We start from the raw sequence: 15162 nt of genomic DNA, 5'->3' as shown, positions 1-15162 counted from the left end.
AAACCAAACCAAAACAACAACAAAACAAAACAAAATTGTTATTGAGTCACTGAGGAAGCCGATCACGGAGTCCACGCAGCGCATGACGGTTCTCCCCGTTGCCTCCCCAGGCCACTACAGACAGCACTTATGGGCAGTGCAGGGATGGCTGCCCCCAGGCTCCCCACAAGCTGGCACTCCAGACTGCCCTGATTCCAGCAAAACCACCGGGGTTGGTTGGCATCCAGGAGTTTAAACACCTCATCTCCTGCCCCATGGCTTCACTTTAAGAAGTAGGTTTCCGGCTGGGCGGCGGTGGCGCATGACTTTAATCCCAGCACTCGGGAGGCAGAGCCAGGTGGATCTCTGTGAGTTCAAGGCCAGCCTGGTCTACAGAGCGAGGTCCAGGACAGGCACCAAAACTACACACAGAAACCCTGTCTTGAGGGGGAAAAAAAAAAGTAGCCCCCCCCTGGGGAGGGGAAGGTAAGCACCTCTGCCCCCAACTCAGCTTTCCATGGCAAGGTGTATCCTGAGGTAAGACAAGAGGCAACTCCATGATTGCTTAGGGCCTGTCTTCCTTGGGATGGATGACAAGACTTCTCTTGGGCAGAGCCTCTATCTCCAGTCTTTATCAGTGTCCTCTACCTCCCCCACCACCTCTCAGCTCTTAGACAGAATGAGCTGAATGTCCCCTGCTGGAGGCTGAGAAGAAAGACAGCATGTCTAAAGGTGTCTAACATACTAAGTGCCCCATGATTGCAGCTGTTACTATGGCTTAAGTGGGGACCCATATGACCAGGGTGTAGCTAGAGTTTTCCTGCCTGGCCCACCGTCAGGACAAATCTCTCTCACCCGCCAGTCCCACAGCCACTCAGACCCAACCAAGTAAACACAGAGACTTATATTGGTTACAAACTGTATGGCCGTGGCAGGCTTCTTGCTAACTGTTCTTATATCTTAAATTAATCCATTTCTATAAATCTATACCTTGTCATGTGTCTCGTGGCTTACCGGCATCTTCACATGCTGCTTGTCATGGTGGCGGCTGGCAATGTCTTCCTCCGCCTTCCTGTTCTCTCCATTCTCCTCTCTGTTAGTCCTGCTTATACTTCCTGCCTGGCCACTGGCCAATCAGTGTTTTATTTATTGACCGATCAGAGCAATTTGACATACAGACCATCCCACAGCACCAGGGTGTTGTGTAATGGTTTCCTCTGAGATTGAAACATTCCACCCTGCAGGGAAACTCCCTAAGCAGGAAGGTGAACAACTTAAAAGAGCTTCAGGAAGTCCCTGAAATTGAGCAGAGTCACGGCACCCCCTGCGAGAGTTAAAAAATAAAAGCTGAGTGTCCCTCTCAGAGGAAGTGATGCTGAGTTGAAAGGAAGATTCTGAGGGTACTAAAGCTGCAAAGAAGCCTCTCAGGCAAGAAGAGCTGCCTGGAAGAGATTTAGACCAACGAGGAAACTGAAAGGACACTCTCCAACCTGTTGAACTGCATGCAGGCTGTGCAGTGTGCTCCAGGTTTCCTAGCTTTGTGGACTGTCACCCATGCTGGGGTGGGCCTTGGTGATGCAATTGTCTGAGTCATTTCTGCTCCTGTAAGTAACCCCTCACCTGTAAGGAACCCCAATAAAACTCATTGATTCACCAAGTTGGACCTTGGTGGTGTATGTACTTTTGTTTGTGGTGGGTTTTCTCTCTGGGGTGAATAGATGAGTGTCCTGGCTAATTTATGTCAACTTGACACAAGCTAGGTTAATCTGAAAGGAGGGAACCTCAATTGAGAAAATGCTTCCATGAGATCCAGCTGTAGGGCATTTTCTTAGTGATTGATGGAGGAGCATCTAGGTCATTATGGGTGGTGCCATCCCTGGGCTGGTGGTCCTGAATTCTATAAGAAAGCAGGGTGAGAAAGCCAGGAGTAAGCCAGTAAGTAGCTTCTACGTCAGCTCCTGCCTTCAGGTTCCTGCCCTATTTGAGTTCCTGTCCTGACTTCCTTCGATGATAAACAGTGCTGTGGAAGTATAAGTCAAATAAACCCTTTCCTCCCCAAGGTGTTTGGTTATGGTGTTTCAATGCAGCAATAGAAACCCTAAGTAGGACAGGTGTGTTTCATCTCCCCAGGAAAAGTCTTGTCACACAACACAGGGACATCACCAAGTTGCATGGGGCCTGGTCATTATAGGTTCCCTCCTGTCCAGGGACAACATGGACAGATGGCTGTACAATCAAGGCAGCCTGGCCCTAGCTGCCACTCTGACTTCTCTCAGATCAAGGTGAAGGTGAATGATGTGTCTTGGGTAGGATGGGATGTCTGCTTTTGTCTGCTGTGTCTCCAGGGTAAGTGAATGCCTTTTCTGAGCATCCAGTCGCTTTCCTGTGACACCAGACCACCCGGGCTCAGAATGGGCAGGAGCTTCCTGTCCCTTACCTACTTTCTGGTCAGTATGCCATTATGTGCCTTCTCCTGGGGTGTCTTCCTTACCCAGATAGGTGCTTGTTTTGATAGCAGTTGTCTGTTTAGTGGGGATGCTTTCATGACCCTCCCTCCATCCACAAAGCCCAGCGCCTAGACTATCCAAGCCACCACCTAGCATAGCCCATTTCCTGTGCTCTTCAGGGCACTCTGGACCAAGGGTAACTGCAAAATGGGAAAGATAATCATTGCTCTACCTACTTCACAACAAACCCCATAGAAAATGAGACTCATACCTGATATGTGTGCACTCTGAAATACTACCTCCCACCCTCCCCAGACTACTGGGAACCAACCCCAAGGCCTCAGGCATGCCAAGCAATGCTCTACTACTGAGCCATGCCTCTGTGTGTGCACTCTCAATCAAAAGAGCCTACAATCACATAGCTCATATTTATGGGTCATCTGCACTGGTATTCAAAAAAGGATTTCTAGTGAAGGGCATGCTAGCACACACCTTTAATTCCCACAATCAGGAGGAAGAGGCAGGTAGATCTCTGAGTCTGAGGCCAGCCTGATCTACATCATAAGTTCCAGGCTAGCCAGGACTACATAATGACTCTGTTTCATAATTTTTTTTTTTTCTTGAGAGACTTGGTTCATCCAGATTAGTGGGTTTTTTTTTTCTTTTTTTTGTTTGTTTGTTTGTTTTTTGTTGTTGTTGTTGTTTTTCCTCTTCTGAGGGGACGAAGCTGGGGAAGCCTAAATCTGAAGGACTATGGCAGGAATCCTTGCAGTTTAGCCTGAGGACAATGGGTATTGACAGTTCTTTGTGGTGTGATGGGTCACCCTTACCATACTGCAGGCTTGGAGCAGGGTGAACTCAGGAGAGCTTGGGTAGCCGAGTGAGAGAGATGAACCCGAAGCCCCAGCAGGACTGTCAGCATGAGACTCACCAGCTGGGACGGAGGGCGCACGCTTACAACCCCAGCCCTAAGGAGGTCGAGACAGGGCAGCCACGAGTTTGACGCCAGTCTGAGCTACATAGTAAGAGGACCCCTGTCCTCCATTTCAAAAGCATGAGAAACTTCAGAGGAGAACTGAGGTATAGTCCCTTCTCCAGAAAGCCTCCCCTCCTCTGCGGGTCTGTCCTTACCCCAATCTGTCCTGGTCTGTCCTTACTCTGGGTCTGCTATGGTCAGAGGCTCCGCATAACAAACAGATTATTTAACTTGCTCAGTGCTTTATTGAACCAAGGCCCTAACAGAGGACTCACAGGGGCCTTCCAGCATGGCCTTCCCATATGTAGATCTGAACCCAGAGGTTGCTTGGTTTTTTTATTTAGCTGCTTCCATGACAATGTTCCTTTAATATTTCCAAATGCTAAGTGTAAAGACTTTGTACACACACACACATACACTCCTGCCATAGGCCACCATGCTCACCAAAATCCTTCTACCCCATTTGTGTGCATCCATGTGTGCAAGGCACTGCGCATCCATGACCACCCAGCCTCCTGTCCATCTGCAACAGGCCTAGGCTCAGTCACTAGTACAGCAACACAGAAAACATACAGACAAACAAACAAACGTGAATACTCAAGAGGTCTTCTGGACCAGAGTGGTAAGGACTCAAGGGAGGAAGAAGACAGGATCAAAAAAGTAAAGCTCAATGACTGGTCCTGCCCAGCAGCAAATTCTGACCAGAGAGACTGCAGCTCACAGCAGCCGGATGGGGCTCCCGGAGGCTCCTGAATCAGGCCTTTGCCCTTGCCTTGGGGGCACTGAAGGAGAAGATGCCCTTTCTGGGCTAACAAAAGCCAGGCCTACTGAGCAAGTGGTATTTGAATCTCTAACCCCCAGACGTATGAAGGAGCCTCGCCAGCTGCCAGTGTGCCCCGAAACAGGCTGAGTCAGACAAACATAAGTAAGAGCTGCAGCAGGTAAGACAACAAAGGACAGGAACAAGTAAGCGCTTATGTTTTCCACGGAGGTGTCTGTGCAAAGGCCAGGAGGGGACAGCAGACACAGCTCGGTGCAGAAGCAGGCATAACACGCAGCTTCCAGACCACCCAAGGAGCAACGGTGCTCATCCCAAAGGGCTGAGCTCTCCCACAAAGGGGGCTTTCTGAACACGGGAAGACAAAGAGCTAAAACAAACAAGGAAAAAAGGCGATAAAAGGCGTCCACGAACACAAAGCACTTCCTCCTAGCTGGTATCCACCCGTCAGGCTGGGCTCTTCAAGATAGGACTGGCACCAGGGTATGAAAAATTAGTGGAGTGAGACAGGAGAATGGAGGACAGGGACAGACAGATGTGACACCACACCATTCCCCCAACCCCCAATAGCACCTGAGGCCTCTAGCAGGTAGGTGGCCTCACAGGCCCTTGGGACCCACTGGCTCCCAGGCCCCACGAGGTAAAGATGGCAGCCAGACTGGTGTTGGCTCATCACTGGTCCTGCAGCCTGCTACAGAGTTCCCTCCGGCTCCGCTCCCCAGCCCAGCTGCGTGTCTTGAGGCGAAAGGTCCTCAGCTCATCCCTGAAGGCCTCGTGGTTCATGGGCCGGTAGTTCTGGGGCTCACAAAAGTTCTAAAGGAGGATGAGAAGATGTAAAGAGTTCATCAGTATGGGAAACGGAGTCAGCCGTGGGGAGCCAGGGAAAGCCTTTCTTTCTTTTTGGCCTACAGCCTGACTGAGCTCTGTCCCTTCAGTTAGGAGAGCTGTGGCCACCCCACCCATGGTACCGGATGCTGTGGGAAGAATTCCTTGTAGCCGCCTTTGAGGATATACATCTCAGGGTAGTACAGGCTGGGGTAGTCGTTAGCCGCACGATCCCGTTCCCTGACGAACCGGCACCTGGAGCAGCATGCGAGGGGGTTCAGGGCAGGAGACATGTCAGAAAGAGACTCATACACTTTATGCGCTGCTTTGAGGGTCTCCAAGAGCACAGGCTTCAGAGCATAGACATGGCATCCATTAGGCAAGATGGGCGACTAGGTAGGAGGCCCTGGGGTGAAGACAGATGTAAAGCAGGAGCGGCCACTGTTTCTGGAAGGTAGTTGCATAACCTTGGTTAGAGCACTCTGTGACATGTACCAGGAAAGAGGAAGCAAGAAAGGGGACCAGTGAATACAGGGTCCACTCAGAGCCTGGCCTGGTGGCACAAGCCTGTAATCTTAGCTACATAGGATTCTGAAGCAGAGGGATGGCAGGTTCAAAACCTGCCTGAACTACACAAAGAGCTTAAGGCCAGCCTGGACAATTTAGGAAAACCCTGTCTCAAAATAAAAGGTAGGGCTGGGAGGTGGCTCAATGGCTAAGAGCATCTGCTGAGTAAACATGAGGACGTGAGTTCAAATCCCCCGAACAACAAGAAGCCTGTAACCCCAGCATTGGGTGTGTTTGTGTAAAAACAGGAGGATCACTTGGAGTTAGACTGAAGGCCACCAAGCCCAAGTTCAGTGAGAACCCTGTCTCAAGGGAATAAGGTAGAGAGTATACAGCAGGATATGTAATATCCTCCTCTGGCCTTTCTGCATGCATGTACTTATATGCACACATGTATATACCGCATGCATGTATACCACACAAAGGCACTCATTATATATATATATATATATATATATATATATATATATATATATATATATATATATATATATTAAAGGACCAATGGCTGGAGAGAAAGCTCAGCAGTTAAGAGTTGTTGCTCTTGCAAAGAATCTAGGCTCAGCTCCCAGCACCCACATAGTGGCTCACAGCCATTTATCACGGCCTCCAATGGAGGGGATCCAATGCCCTCTTCCGATGTCTGTAGGCACCAAGCATGCATACAAGGGCACACACAGTGCAGACAAAATACCTTCATATAAAATATCACTCTAGTTACAAATTTTAAAGAATAAAAATAAACTTCTTTAAGGGGGAGGGGGACAGTGAGACGGTTCAGTGGGTAAAGGCCGCACAGCCCTGGCAACCTGGGCTCGATTCCTGAAAGTCATGTAAACACAGAAGGAGAGAACTGATTCCATAAGGTCACCCTCTGACATCCACATATACATATGGGGTACGTCATACCCATGTACATATGCCTTCATACAACACACATACACACGGTAATTAAAAAAAAAAAAACTAAATAAAAAGTAAAGAAAGGGCTGGGAGCACCCCTCCCTGGTAGAGTGCTTCCCTATCGTATGTGATGGCCTGGCTCGGTCACTGGTGCAGCCACACAGGGAAAGAGCACACATGCTCCAGAGTCTCCTGGACCGCATGCGGTAAGGACCCAAGGGAAGAAGACAAAGGAAGCGAAGGATCAAGAGGGACGCTCACTGGCTGGTCCACTGCCCAGCAGGGGCCACGTGCTGGAACCCCAGAGCAAGAGGGAGCCGCAGGGGTGAGGCCCCTACACAGAGAACGGGAAACACAGATTCCAGCACACTAAGAAGCTAACAGCTACTAGATGGAGCTGGTGGCCACCCTGGACCATGAGGCAGGGGAATAACCAGGAAAGATCACGAACAGAGGCTGAGGGCCCCAGTGGTAGCCAGCATGGGAACAGGATACCAAAAACTGAGTGTCACTGAGAATGTGGCTTAGAACAGGGTCCTCAGATTTTAAAGACGCTGCTAGACTTGGCATGAATTTTTGTGGGGGTGCCGGAAGGATGGTCTGATGAGGTGGATGGAAAGAAGGGGATGGGAAGATGTGCTGTCCATAGCAAGAGTAAGGTCAGTTCTAAACTATCAGATGCAGCAAGAGGCTCCAGCATTCAGTTCTGGGCAAAGAAGGCCAAAGGTGCGCACTAGCTGACCAGCAGGACGGAGCCAGGACTCACATGCGGGGCCCACGCTCAGATGAGAATTCACAGTGGAAAATGAGGATGACTCTCTTGTCCAGGCTACAAGGCGTGATGGGGCGCTGCAGCAGGAAGGTCTCGGCATCCCGTTCCAGGGGCAAGTTCACAGCATTCTGTCAGAGCATGTGGGGGTCAAGCCGTAGCCTGCACCTGGCCCCCTCTCTTTCAGTTTCCAGGTAAGTAAGCCCACCTCTTTTGGGAAAAACCCTCCCCATGAGAAATACTCCACGGAAGGTTATTCCTCCTCTTGGCGAGGAATCTGAACGGAGGGCCTGGCCTTACCAGAAGCTGTCTCACCTTGATATGCCCGCCTTCATACTCATAGGGGTATCTGCAGTCCACAATTACAAATTTCTCCACAATGTTGCTGAACTTGCCTGTCAGCAGGGCCACCATCTGCAGGAGGCCATCAGGGTTGGTGCCCGCAGGTGAGGCGGGTAGCCAAGGTTTTCCCTCACTCTTGTGATGGTCTGTACATGCAGCCCATCCCCAGGGGAGGACAAGAGCCAAAAAAAAAAAAAAAAAAAAAAAAAAAAAAAAAAAAAAAAAAAGGTGGTCCCCAATGCACCTGAAGAGTGGCTCAACCCTGCTTACAGTTTCTGGTGAGATGTACTTGAGGTCTTGGTGTTTGCCATCCACAGTCTGCAGGAGGAAAGCCTGAAGGGAAGGATGAGTCAGTCAGGGAAAGAAAAGGCGGCAGACAAGAAGGCTGGAACGGGCAGATTCAGCTCTGAGAGGAACCTCGGGAGGCCCATACCCAGGGAACAGCCTTCAAAGGGTAAGAACAGAACAGAGAAGCCCTGGACCGTCTTTCTTCCTGCTCTAGGGGTTTGAAAGCTGAGGGGTGAGGCAGGAGACTGCATACCAGAGACTCATTTGGAAATGGTTTTCAAGGCTGAGATATGTCAGATGCCTAGACAGATTTGAGGTGGCATTGGGAGAAGGGGAACCAGAGGGAAGAGTCTGCATGAGAACAAGACTGAAAAGATACAAGAGAGAAAAGGGGGCCTCTGGGGACAGTGCTCCTGCACTAGGGATCCAGAGTAGATAACGCGGAAGAAGCCTCCTGAGGTCCTGGGATGCTACCTTAGAGTAATCTCCGATCAGTCCACGGTGGTCACTGTCCAGGATGCTTTCAATCTCATGACACAGGGACTTTGAGCGGAAGACACGGGCCTTCTGGAAGGCAAGGCAGATGGAGGCCGGGTCAGGGGTGAGCCTGCCTCTCGGCTCCATTTGTCTGAGACCCTCTTTCCCTGGCACATAAACAACTACCTGTACACTACTCCCCCACCTCCCGCTACACATGTGGCCAAGAGAGTACATCCCAGACCATCTTCAGCCCAAACACACCCCCAGGTGAGCAGTGACAGCCCAGCCCCAGGAGGAGGAAACTAACAGGTTCTTCAGGCTCTTGTTCTTCCAGGGGTGTCACGCTTTTCCTGCGCTTGCTCTGGACAGGCACGTCCTTGTCCTGGGGCCGCTCTAGCCTCTTGAGGATGGGCCGGATCACGGTGCACGGCATGGATGGAGAGCGGAAGAGCCGCTGGCACTTGCTGAACATGATGAGATCCTGGCAAGGGTAATGTGGCCATTAGAAAACACAGTCCCTCAACCCCACATCTCTAAGCTCTGAGGGGGCACTACTAAGGCTCACCTGTTCCTCTTCCTTATCCAGCTTTTTGACCAGTGGGGCACTAATGAGGTTCTCCATGCCTGGGGGGACCACATCATCATCCTGAGGTCAAATCAGCAAGGACACCATCATAAACAGGAGCATGGAATAAACCTCACAGAGTCTTCCCTTACCTACTCTCCCAGAAATGCCAGGCTGTCCCCAGCCCTGCTGACTCCTCCATCTACGGCAGTCCCAGAGACCTAAAGAGCTGTAGGGACCCACCTGCTTCAGGGGCATGCCCTGAGCAAGGAGAAGTACCTTCATCATGCCCAGCCTCTATTCCTCTGGAGCACCAGCCCACCTGGTCTCCTCTGATTGGCCAATAGCAGGCTGGTACTCAGTTCCCTTAAATGCTTCTGACACTGGGGTATGGTTGTAGTCTTGCTGAAGCCAAAGGTCTCCTTTTCTTGGGCTAGATGAATGGGGAGCAAGTAGGGGCCTTGTGGACCAAGGCTGTTTACCTTTAAATCACCCTCCAGGATGTCCACAAATCCATCATCTTCTTCAGAAGCCCTTTCAATGGGGGTCGGGGAAGAGGAAGACTGGGCCACAGGGCTCAGCTCCTCTACTTCCATCTTCCGTTCGGGGGTACGACACTGTCCAAATCACAACAAGATCAGCATACTCAAGAGGTGGGGGTTGCCAGCCCTTCTGAGGATACTTGTCTCCAGTACTTGGGGGTGGGGGTTGGGGGTCTGGACCACTCTTTTCTTCTCTTACTGTCTCTATAATTTTTTTTTTTTTTAGCTTTTATTTATTTTTAATTCTTAACCTTTATTTTACGTATGCGGGTGTTTTGCCTACATCTATGTCTGCACACCATGTACCAGCAGTGTCCACAGAGCCAGAAGGGGGTATCAGGTCCTCTGGGACTGGAACTATAGAGGACCGTGAGCTGCCACGTGGGTGCTGGGAATTGAACTGGGTCCTCTGAAAGGGCAACCAGTGCTCTTAACCACTGAACCATCTCTCCAGCCCCCACCTCTCCCCTGAGCTGTTTCTTGAGGGCCCGCCCTACAGGAGGTCAGTTCTCCTCATGTACCATCAAGTCAGGGGCTGAGCTTGGCCTCTGAGCAAAGGCTTCTCTGCGGCTGGCCCACTCTGCCAGAGCTTGGGCAGGGCTGGGATGAGTGAGCTTCCACGGCATCTTGAAGAGATATCCATCCTGTGGGTAAGATTGGAGAGGAGACGTCAGGATAACCCCAGGGCACCCTTCTCTCCCCAGACCTCTTCCACCCTTGTCTCGGGAAGCGCACATTCTCTTTGTCCTCCCCAGGGCTGCTGGCAGCTCTGTAGCCTGCCTCATTTTTCTCACGGCTATCCAGTGCTTGGGAGTTGGTAATGTTCTGTAGCACGGGGCTGTGGTCCAGCAGCCTCACCTAGGAAATCAGACAGGGTAGTTACCACTGAAGGCTGCACACTTCCGTTATCACCCAGGCCCTACCTTCTGCTACCCTGCTCCAACTCCCAGGCCACTCAGCCACCAGATAAAACCCCATCTCCCCCAGCCAGCCCAGCGATGCCTGACTACTTCAAGCACACCCTCTGAGAGGTGCCCCCAAGATGTTCATGCCTGAACTCCCTGTCAGGCCTTGGAGGACACTCACTGGCAAGGACCGGAAGCGTTTTATGGTAAACTGCTCACTGTAAAAGAAAGAAGGACAGTTCAGAGCTGGGAAAACGGGGGTCAGTGACTTAAAGCAGGCAGGCTCTCCTTGCTCCCAAACATTGCAGGAGACAGCGGGAGGTGAGTAGGGGAAGGGGTGGAGCGCACTCACTTTTGTATGACCAGGCTGGCTGCCTGAATGGCCTGTTCAAACCTAGGAGAGAGAAGTGACCCATTTTCTCTGGAGCCCAACCTCTGCCTCAGGCCCCAGGCCCCAGCCAGGCCCATCCCCAAAGGGCCAGCCATGAGAACAAGGGCCTGTGGTCAGGCTAAGGCAAGGGGAGGGTAGAAAAAAAGCCCACTACTGGTGGGACCAGGTACCAAGGATGAAGGATTGGAGGCAGTCTGGGATTTTTAAAGGCTGCCTTGAATGGAAGCAGGCCTGGAGAAAGAAAGGCAGTGATGGAGCCAGCTGGGGCAGGTCACAGGGTCATTAAGACATCACCAAGGCAACAGTCTCGCCAGCCTGCACCAGCTAGCACAGGCCTTCCACCTGTATGCAAATTGCATCAGTGGGGCCATATGGCCACCGTGAAAGGCATTGATCCATCCCGTGACAATAGGCTAAAGGCACCCTGCAATGTGGGTGACTCTGGGCTGGATCCCAGGAAGGCTGGGTTGTCCTTTCCACTAGGAGAAGCTGGCCTGGCTCTCTCCAGGACAGGGCCCCCCACTTTAGTGTTTTTCTGGATCAGCCCAGCAGAAACTCCTAGTGACAAGTATACAGGTTACATCCTCTCCTCCCTCCTGTGGAATTTTCTAAGACCCAACCTCTGTTCCACCCCCTCCTGCTGTCTTAGAAGAGGCCAGCCGGCAAGGAATTCCAACAGATGTTCCTTTTGAGGCTGAGGCAACAACTTCTGCATACAGCTCTGCCTTACAACTATGCTCCTGGAGACCACCTGTCAAGTGGAGCTTACACACACACACACACACACACACACACACACACACACCAGATTCTTTTTGAGAAACTAAAAATAGTCAAAAACAAACACAGGCCCCTTGGGGCCTGTGTGCAATCAGCCTGGCATCATTTGTTAGCTGGGCCTTAGGGGTGAGGGATCTGTGTTGTCACTAAAAACCAACCTACACTCCTCCCATCCCCACCCAATTCTTGTTTCCTGTTTGTGAATAAACCCTGAACTCAGCACAGTCCGATCAAAGGCACCAGGAGGAAACAGTAACCGCCACTCTAAACCAAAAGCTCTGGTGGGCAGTGCTCAGCTGTCCCTCCTAATGCCTGACAGCTACTCCAGCAGCTGGATGGGAACAGGTGCACTCTAGAAGGCATGATTTGTGCCCATAGGCAAGGAAGAGGTATCTGCCCAGAGCAAAGACCAGCTTTCTCTCTCCACTCCCTGTTGCAAAGGGCCTGGGTTGGCTGGGACAGGCAAGTGTTCAAGCCAGAGGCAGACACTGCTTTTGTTTGGTCTAGGTTTTGAGATATGGTCTCACCATGTTGCCCAAATTGGCCTTGAACTCTATCTTCCCGCCTTAGCTTCCTGAGTGTTGAGATTACAGATATGAGCTACCACAACCAGCGGGACCATATTTTTCAAGTTGGGAAAACATTTCACGTGCACAAAAATGTGTACAGGCAAAACAGGAAAATGGGACATTAGATTTGTATTTCTGAATGACAATGCTAGCCACTGTCCCTATGACCTCTGGTCTTGAACCTACTCTCACCTGGCTTCTATGACAGCAGGCCCTTCTCCAAACAGGAAGCCAGTTCTCAAGGCTTGGGGATGCAGCCCTGAGGGGTCTACTTACTTTCTGATTTCTCTGTAAGAATGCAGGATTCTGGAGGGGCGGGAGATATGGCTCAGTGACTAAGAACACTCGCCACTTTTGCAAAGGACCTGAGTTCAGTACCCAGCACCCACATAGGGCAACTCACAACAACCTGGAACCCTATAGCTCCAAAGGGATCCAAGCCTCTTCTGGCCTCTATAGGCCTGACTGCTCACATGCACATATCCCCATGTAGAGAAACACATAACAAACACACAATAAAAAATAAATAAATCTTAAAAAAGCAAGGAAAATCAATTTCCAAGGGCAGGTGCCAACTCCTCGGTGGTGGGATCCCTCTCTTCTCTACTCACGCGTGCTCTGCCTTCTGTGGGTCCATAGGGCTGGGAGAGTCCATGCAGAGACCTGGTGGGACAGAGCACCTTGGCTTGCAAGTAGCATTCTCTCTTGCTTACTTTTTCCCAAGAAAGAAAAAAGAAACCTCTTTCTATTTGAGATCAAGACACACTTTAAGAAAAGAAACAAAACCTACTTATGGACCCTGAGCATGGGACACTGCCCCTCAAAGGAGCCAGGGCTACATTATTTGTTTACTATGGAAATGTCTCTACACAGTTTTTTTGTTTTGTTTTTTGTTTGTTTGTTTTTTCGAGACTGGGTTTCTCTGTGTAACTGAATGGCTGTCCTGAAACTCACTTTGTAGACCAGGCTGGCCTTGAACTCACAGAGATCCGCCTGCTTCTGCCTCCCAAGAGTGCTGGGATTAAAGGTGTGCGCCACCACTGCCTGTCCTCAACACCGTTTTTTAAAGGCGCAATGCTTTCTAAGCATTTTTCTTAGGCTAGTTTAAAACGACTTGGAAAAGATAATGGTTTCCTAAGGAGAAAAGTTACAGACTAAGAGAGTGTTTCACAAGGACCACCTTTTGGTAGTAAGTGTCTTCTGGGTGGGGCTGCAGTTCAGTGGCTGCATCACTAGGTTTCGAATAGGTATGATAGCATCTCCTAACCAAGGGCCAGACTTCCCCAGGCTCCCCAGTCAAGGTTGGGTGTGGTAAGACCCACCAGAGGTGTGTTTTCTTTTCACCTTTGAAGGCAAGACGAGAGAAGATTCTGGGCCCACCCAGCCATGGAAAGGACGTTCATCTGATGGGCTGAGAAGTTAGGAGGCCCAGGCAGTTCCCTGATCTCTTCTGACACTAGGGGACCTCACCCAGGACCCTGGGCCTTACCTGCATCAGAAGATTCTGAGGACACGGATGACAAGGAGGTACGCCTGGACAGAGAGAGGCCCACCAGCCTGTTCTGGAATGACAGGCTTCCTACCTGAGTCTTTGGGGTCTCACTAGGAAGAGAGAATAGGCACAGGAAAGGAGGGGGAAAAAAGAATGCTGAGTTTAGAAGCTGGTTGGTCCATGTTTCCATGTATCCCCTAGCTATGAATGGCCCACTCATTACTAGAGATGATCTAGGACTATCCTGTATCTCAGGTCAAAGCTCTTCATTCCACGGAGGCCCTAGAGGGTCTTCTTTGGATTGACTGGAGAAGTGTGAGAAGGGTGGGCAGGAGGCAGCAGGGAAGTTCTGTGGAACTTTTCCCTGCTCTTCACAGACCCACCTATCCATGCATTTTCCTGGAGCAAAGGCCAAGACCTGGGTCTCTATTGTGGCTGGACCACCCAGCTGGGACCCCACAAGAACGTTTAGGGAAGTCAGTCAGTCTTTAGTCAGTTTTGCCTTAGGGGAGTTTGGGAGATGCAGGGTGCAAAGAGCAGGGGCTTGTACGACCCACTCCTATGCCAACCTCAATGATCCTCTGCTTAAGGCAGAAATTAGGGAGGTAGTGTGACATGGGCACAGTGAGGGAGAGGGGCGGCGGTGGTGGCGGTAAATGATCCTTAGCTGGCCATCTGGATGGTGTAAGTCGCACAACTTCTGACTCAGCACCCCTGTGCCAGGTCCCTGAAGCAGGGGTAAAGCCGTTTGTGCTCAGCACTCCTAGGCTTCGGTGCCTAGTTCCTCCAACTCGGGGCACTCCATCCCACCACACCCAGTACCCGTGGGGCATCCTACCTGCCGAGACCAGCGAGGTCGTGCATGGTCTGAGTAAGAGTGGTAACCGGAGAGGAGGAAGCCGCTCGCTCCGGAGACCCCAGGAAGCCATCAGGCTCCAACCCGAAGCCTTGGAGGTGGTGCGGCCGCTGAACGCCACCGAGCACGCGGGCAGGACTGAGAGCCGAGCCCGGCGCAGACTTCGGCGGGTGCACCTCCATCGTGGCGGGGTGGGCAAAAACTAGCTAGCTACAGGGCCACAAGCACGAGAGCGAGCCGACGCCGACCCAGCTGGCTCGGCTCCGAGAGAGAGCTTGGGGTGAGGGGGAGGAGGGAGGGAAGGAAGGGAGGAAGAGCAGTGGGCCTGGGAATGAGGAGAGGGGTGCGGGGAGGAAAGCAGGGGAGGACGCAAAGCTGGGCAGCTGCCACCGCCACCTCCTTATATATTCGAAAAATAACAGCGGCAGCGCCGCCGGACGCCACCAATGGGGGCGCCGGTTCCGGGAGGGCGGGACCGAGGGCGGGGCGCTTGTGGTTGGGGCTAAGGCTGGACCAGCTAGCTCTGCAGCCCGGCTTCTTAGGGTGACTCAGGGAGTTGGCTTAACCCCATGCCCCACACATACCCTCCGCTCCCTCTGACACGAGGATCCTGGTCTCCGGGATTCTGCCTCCTGGGACACATTTTGGAGGTACACACCCCCTAGAAGGAGCACCCACCCCCTAGGGTGGCCTCGTAAGGATCCCTCG

The 15162-nt window shown here is 51.6% G+C and overlaps 1 protein-coding gene across 1 annotated transcript; it reads right to left on the bottom strand.

The window, feature by feature from the left end:
* Positions 1-3630: 3630 nt before the first annotated feature.
* On the bottom strand, positions 3631-14906 carry Cdc25b (cell division cycle 25B). Its single transcript, XM_059261452.1, has 16 exons — positions 14437-14906; positions 13596-13708; positions 12718-12769; positions 10719-10760; positions 10548-10584; positions 10197-10319; positions 9983-10105; positions 9402-9536; positions 8920-9000; positions 8662-8835; positions 8349-8441; positions 7857-7919; positions 7560-7658; positions 7242-7375; positions 5149-5260; positions 3631-4993 (listed from the first exon to the last, which is right to left on the bottom strand). The coding sequence occupies exons 1-16, from the start codon at positions 14634-14636 to the stop codon at positions 4853-4855; spliced, it is 1722 nt and encodes a 573-aa protein (XP_059117435.1). The 5' UTR covers positions 14637-14906; the 3' UTR covers positions 3631-4852.
* Positions 14907-15162: the final 256 nt, after the last annotated feature.

This window comes from Peromyscus eremicus, chromosome 4, assembly GCF_949786415.1.
Source record: "Peromyscus eremicus chromosome 4, PerEre_H2_v1, whole genome shotgun sequence".
NCBI classification, from domain to species: Eukaryota; Metazoa; Chordata; class Mammalia; order Rodentia; family Cricetidae; genus Peromyscus; species Peromyscus eremicus.
This window is presented reverse-complemented; position numbering and strand designations above follow the sequence as displayed.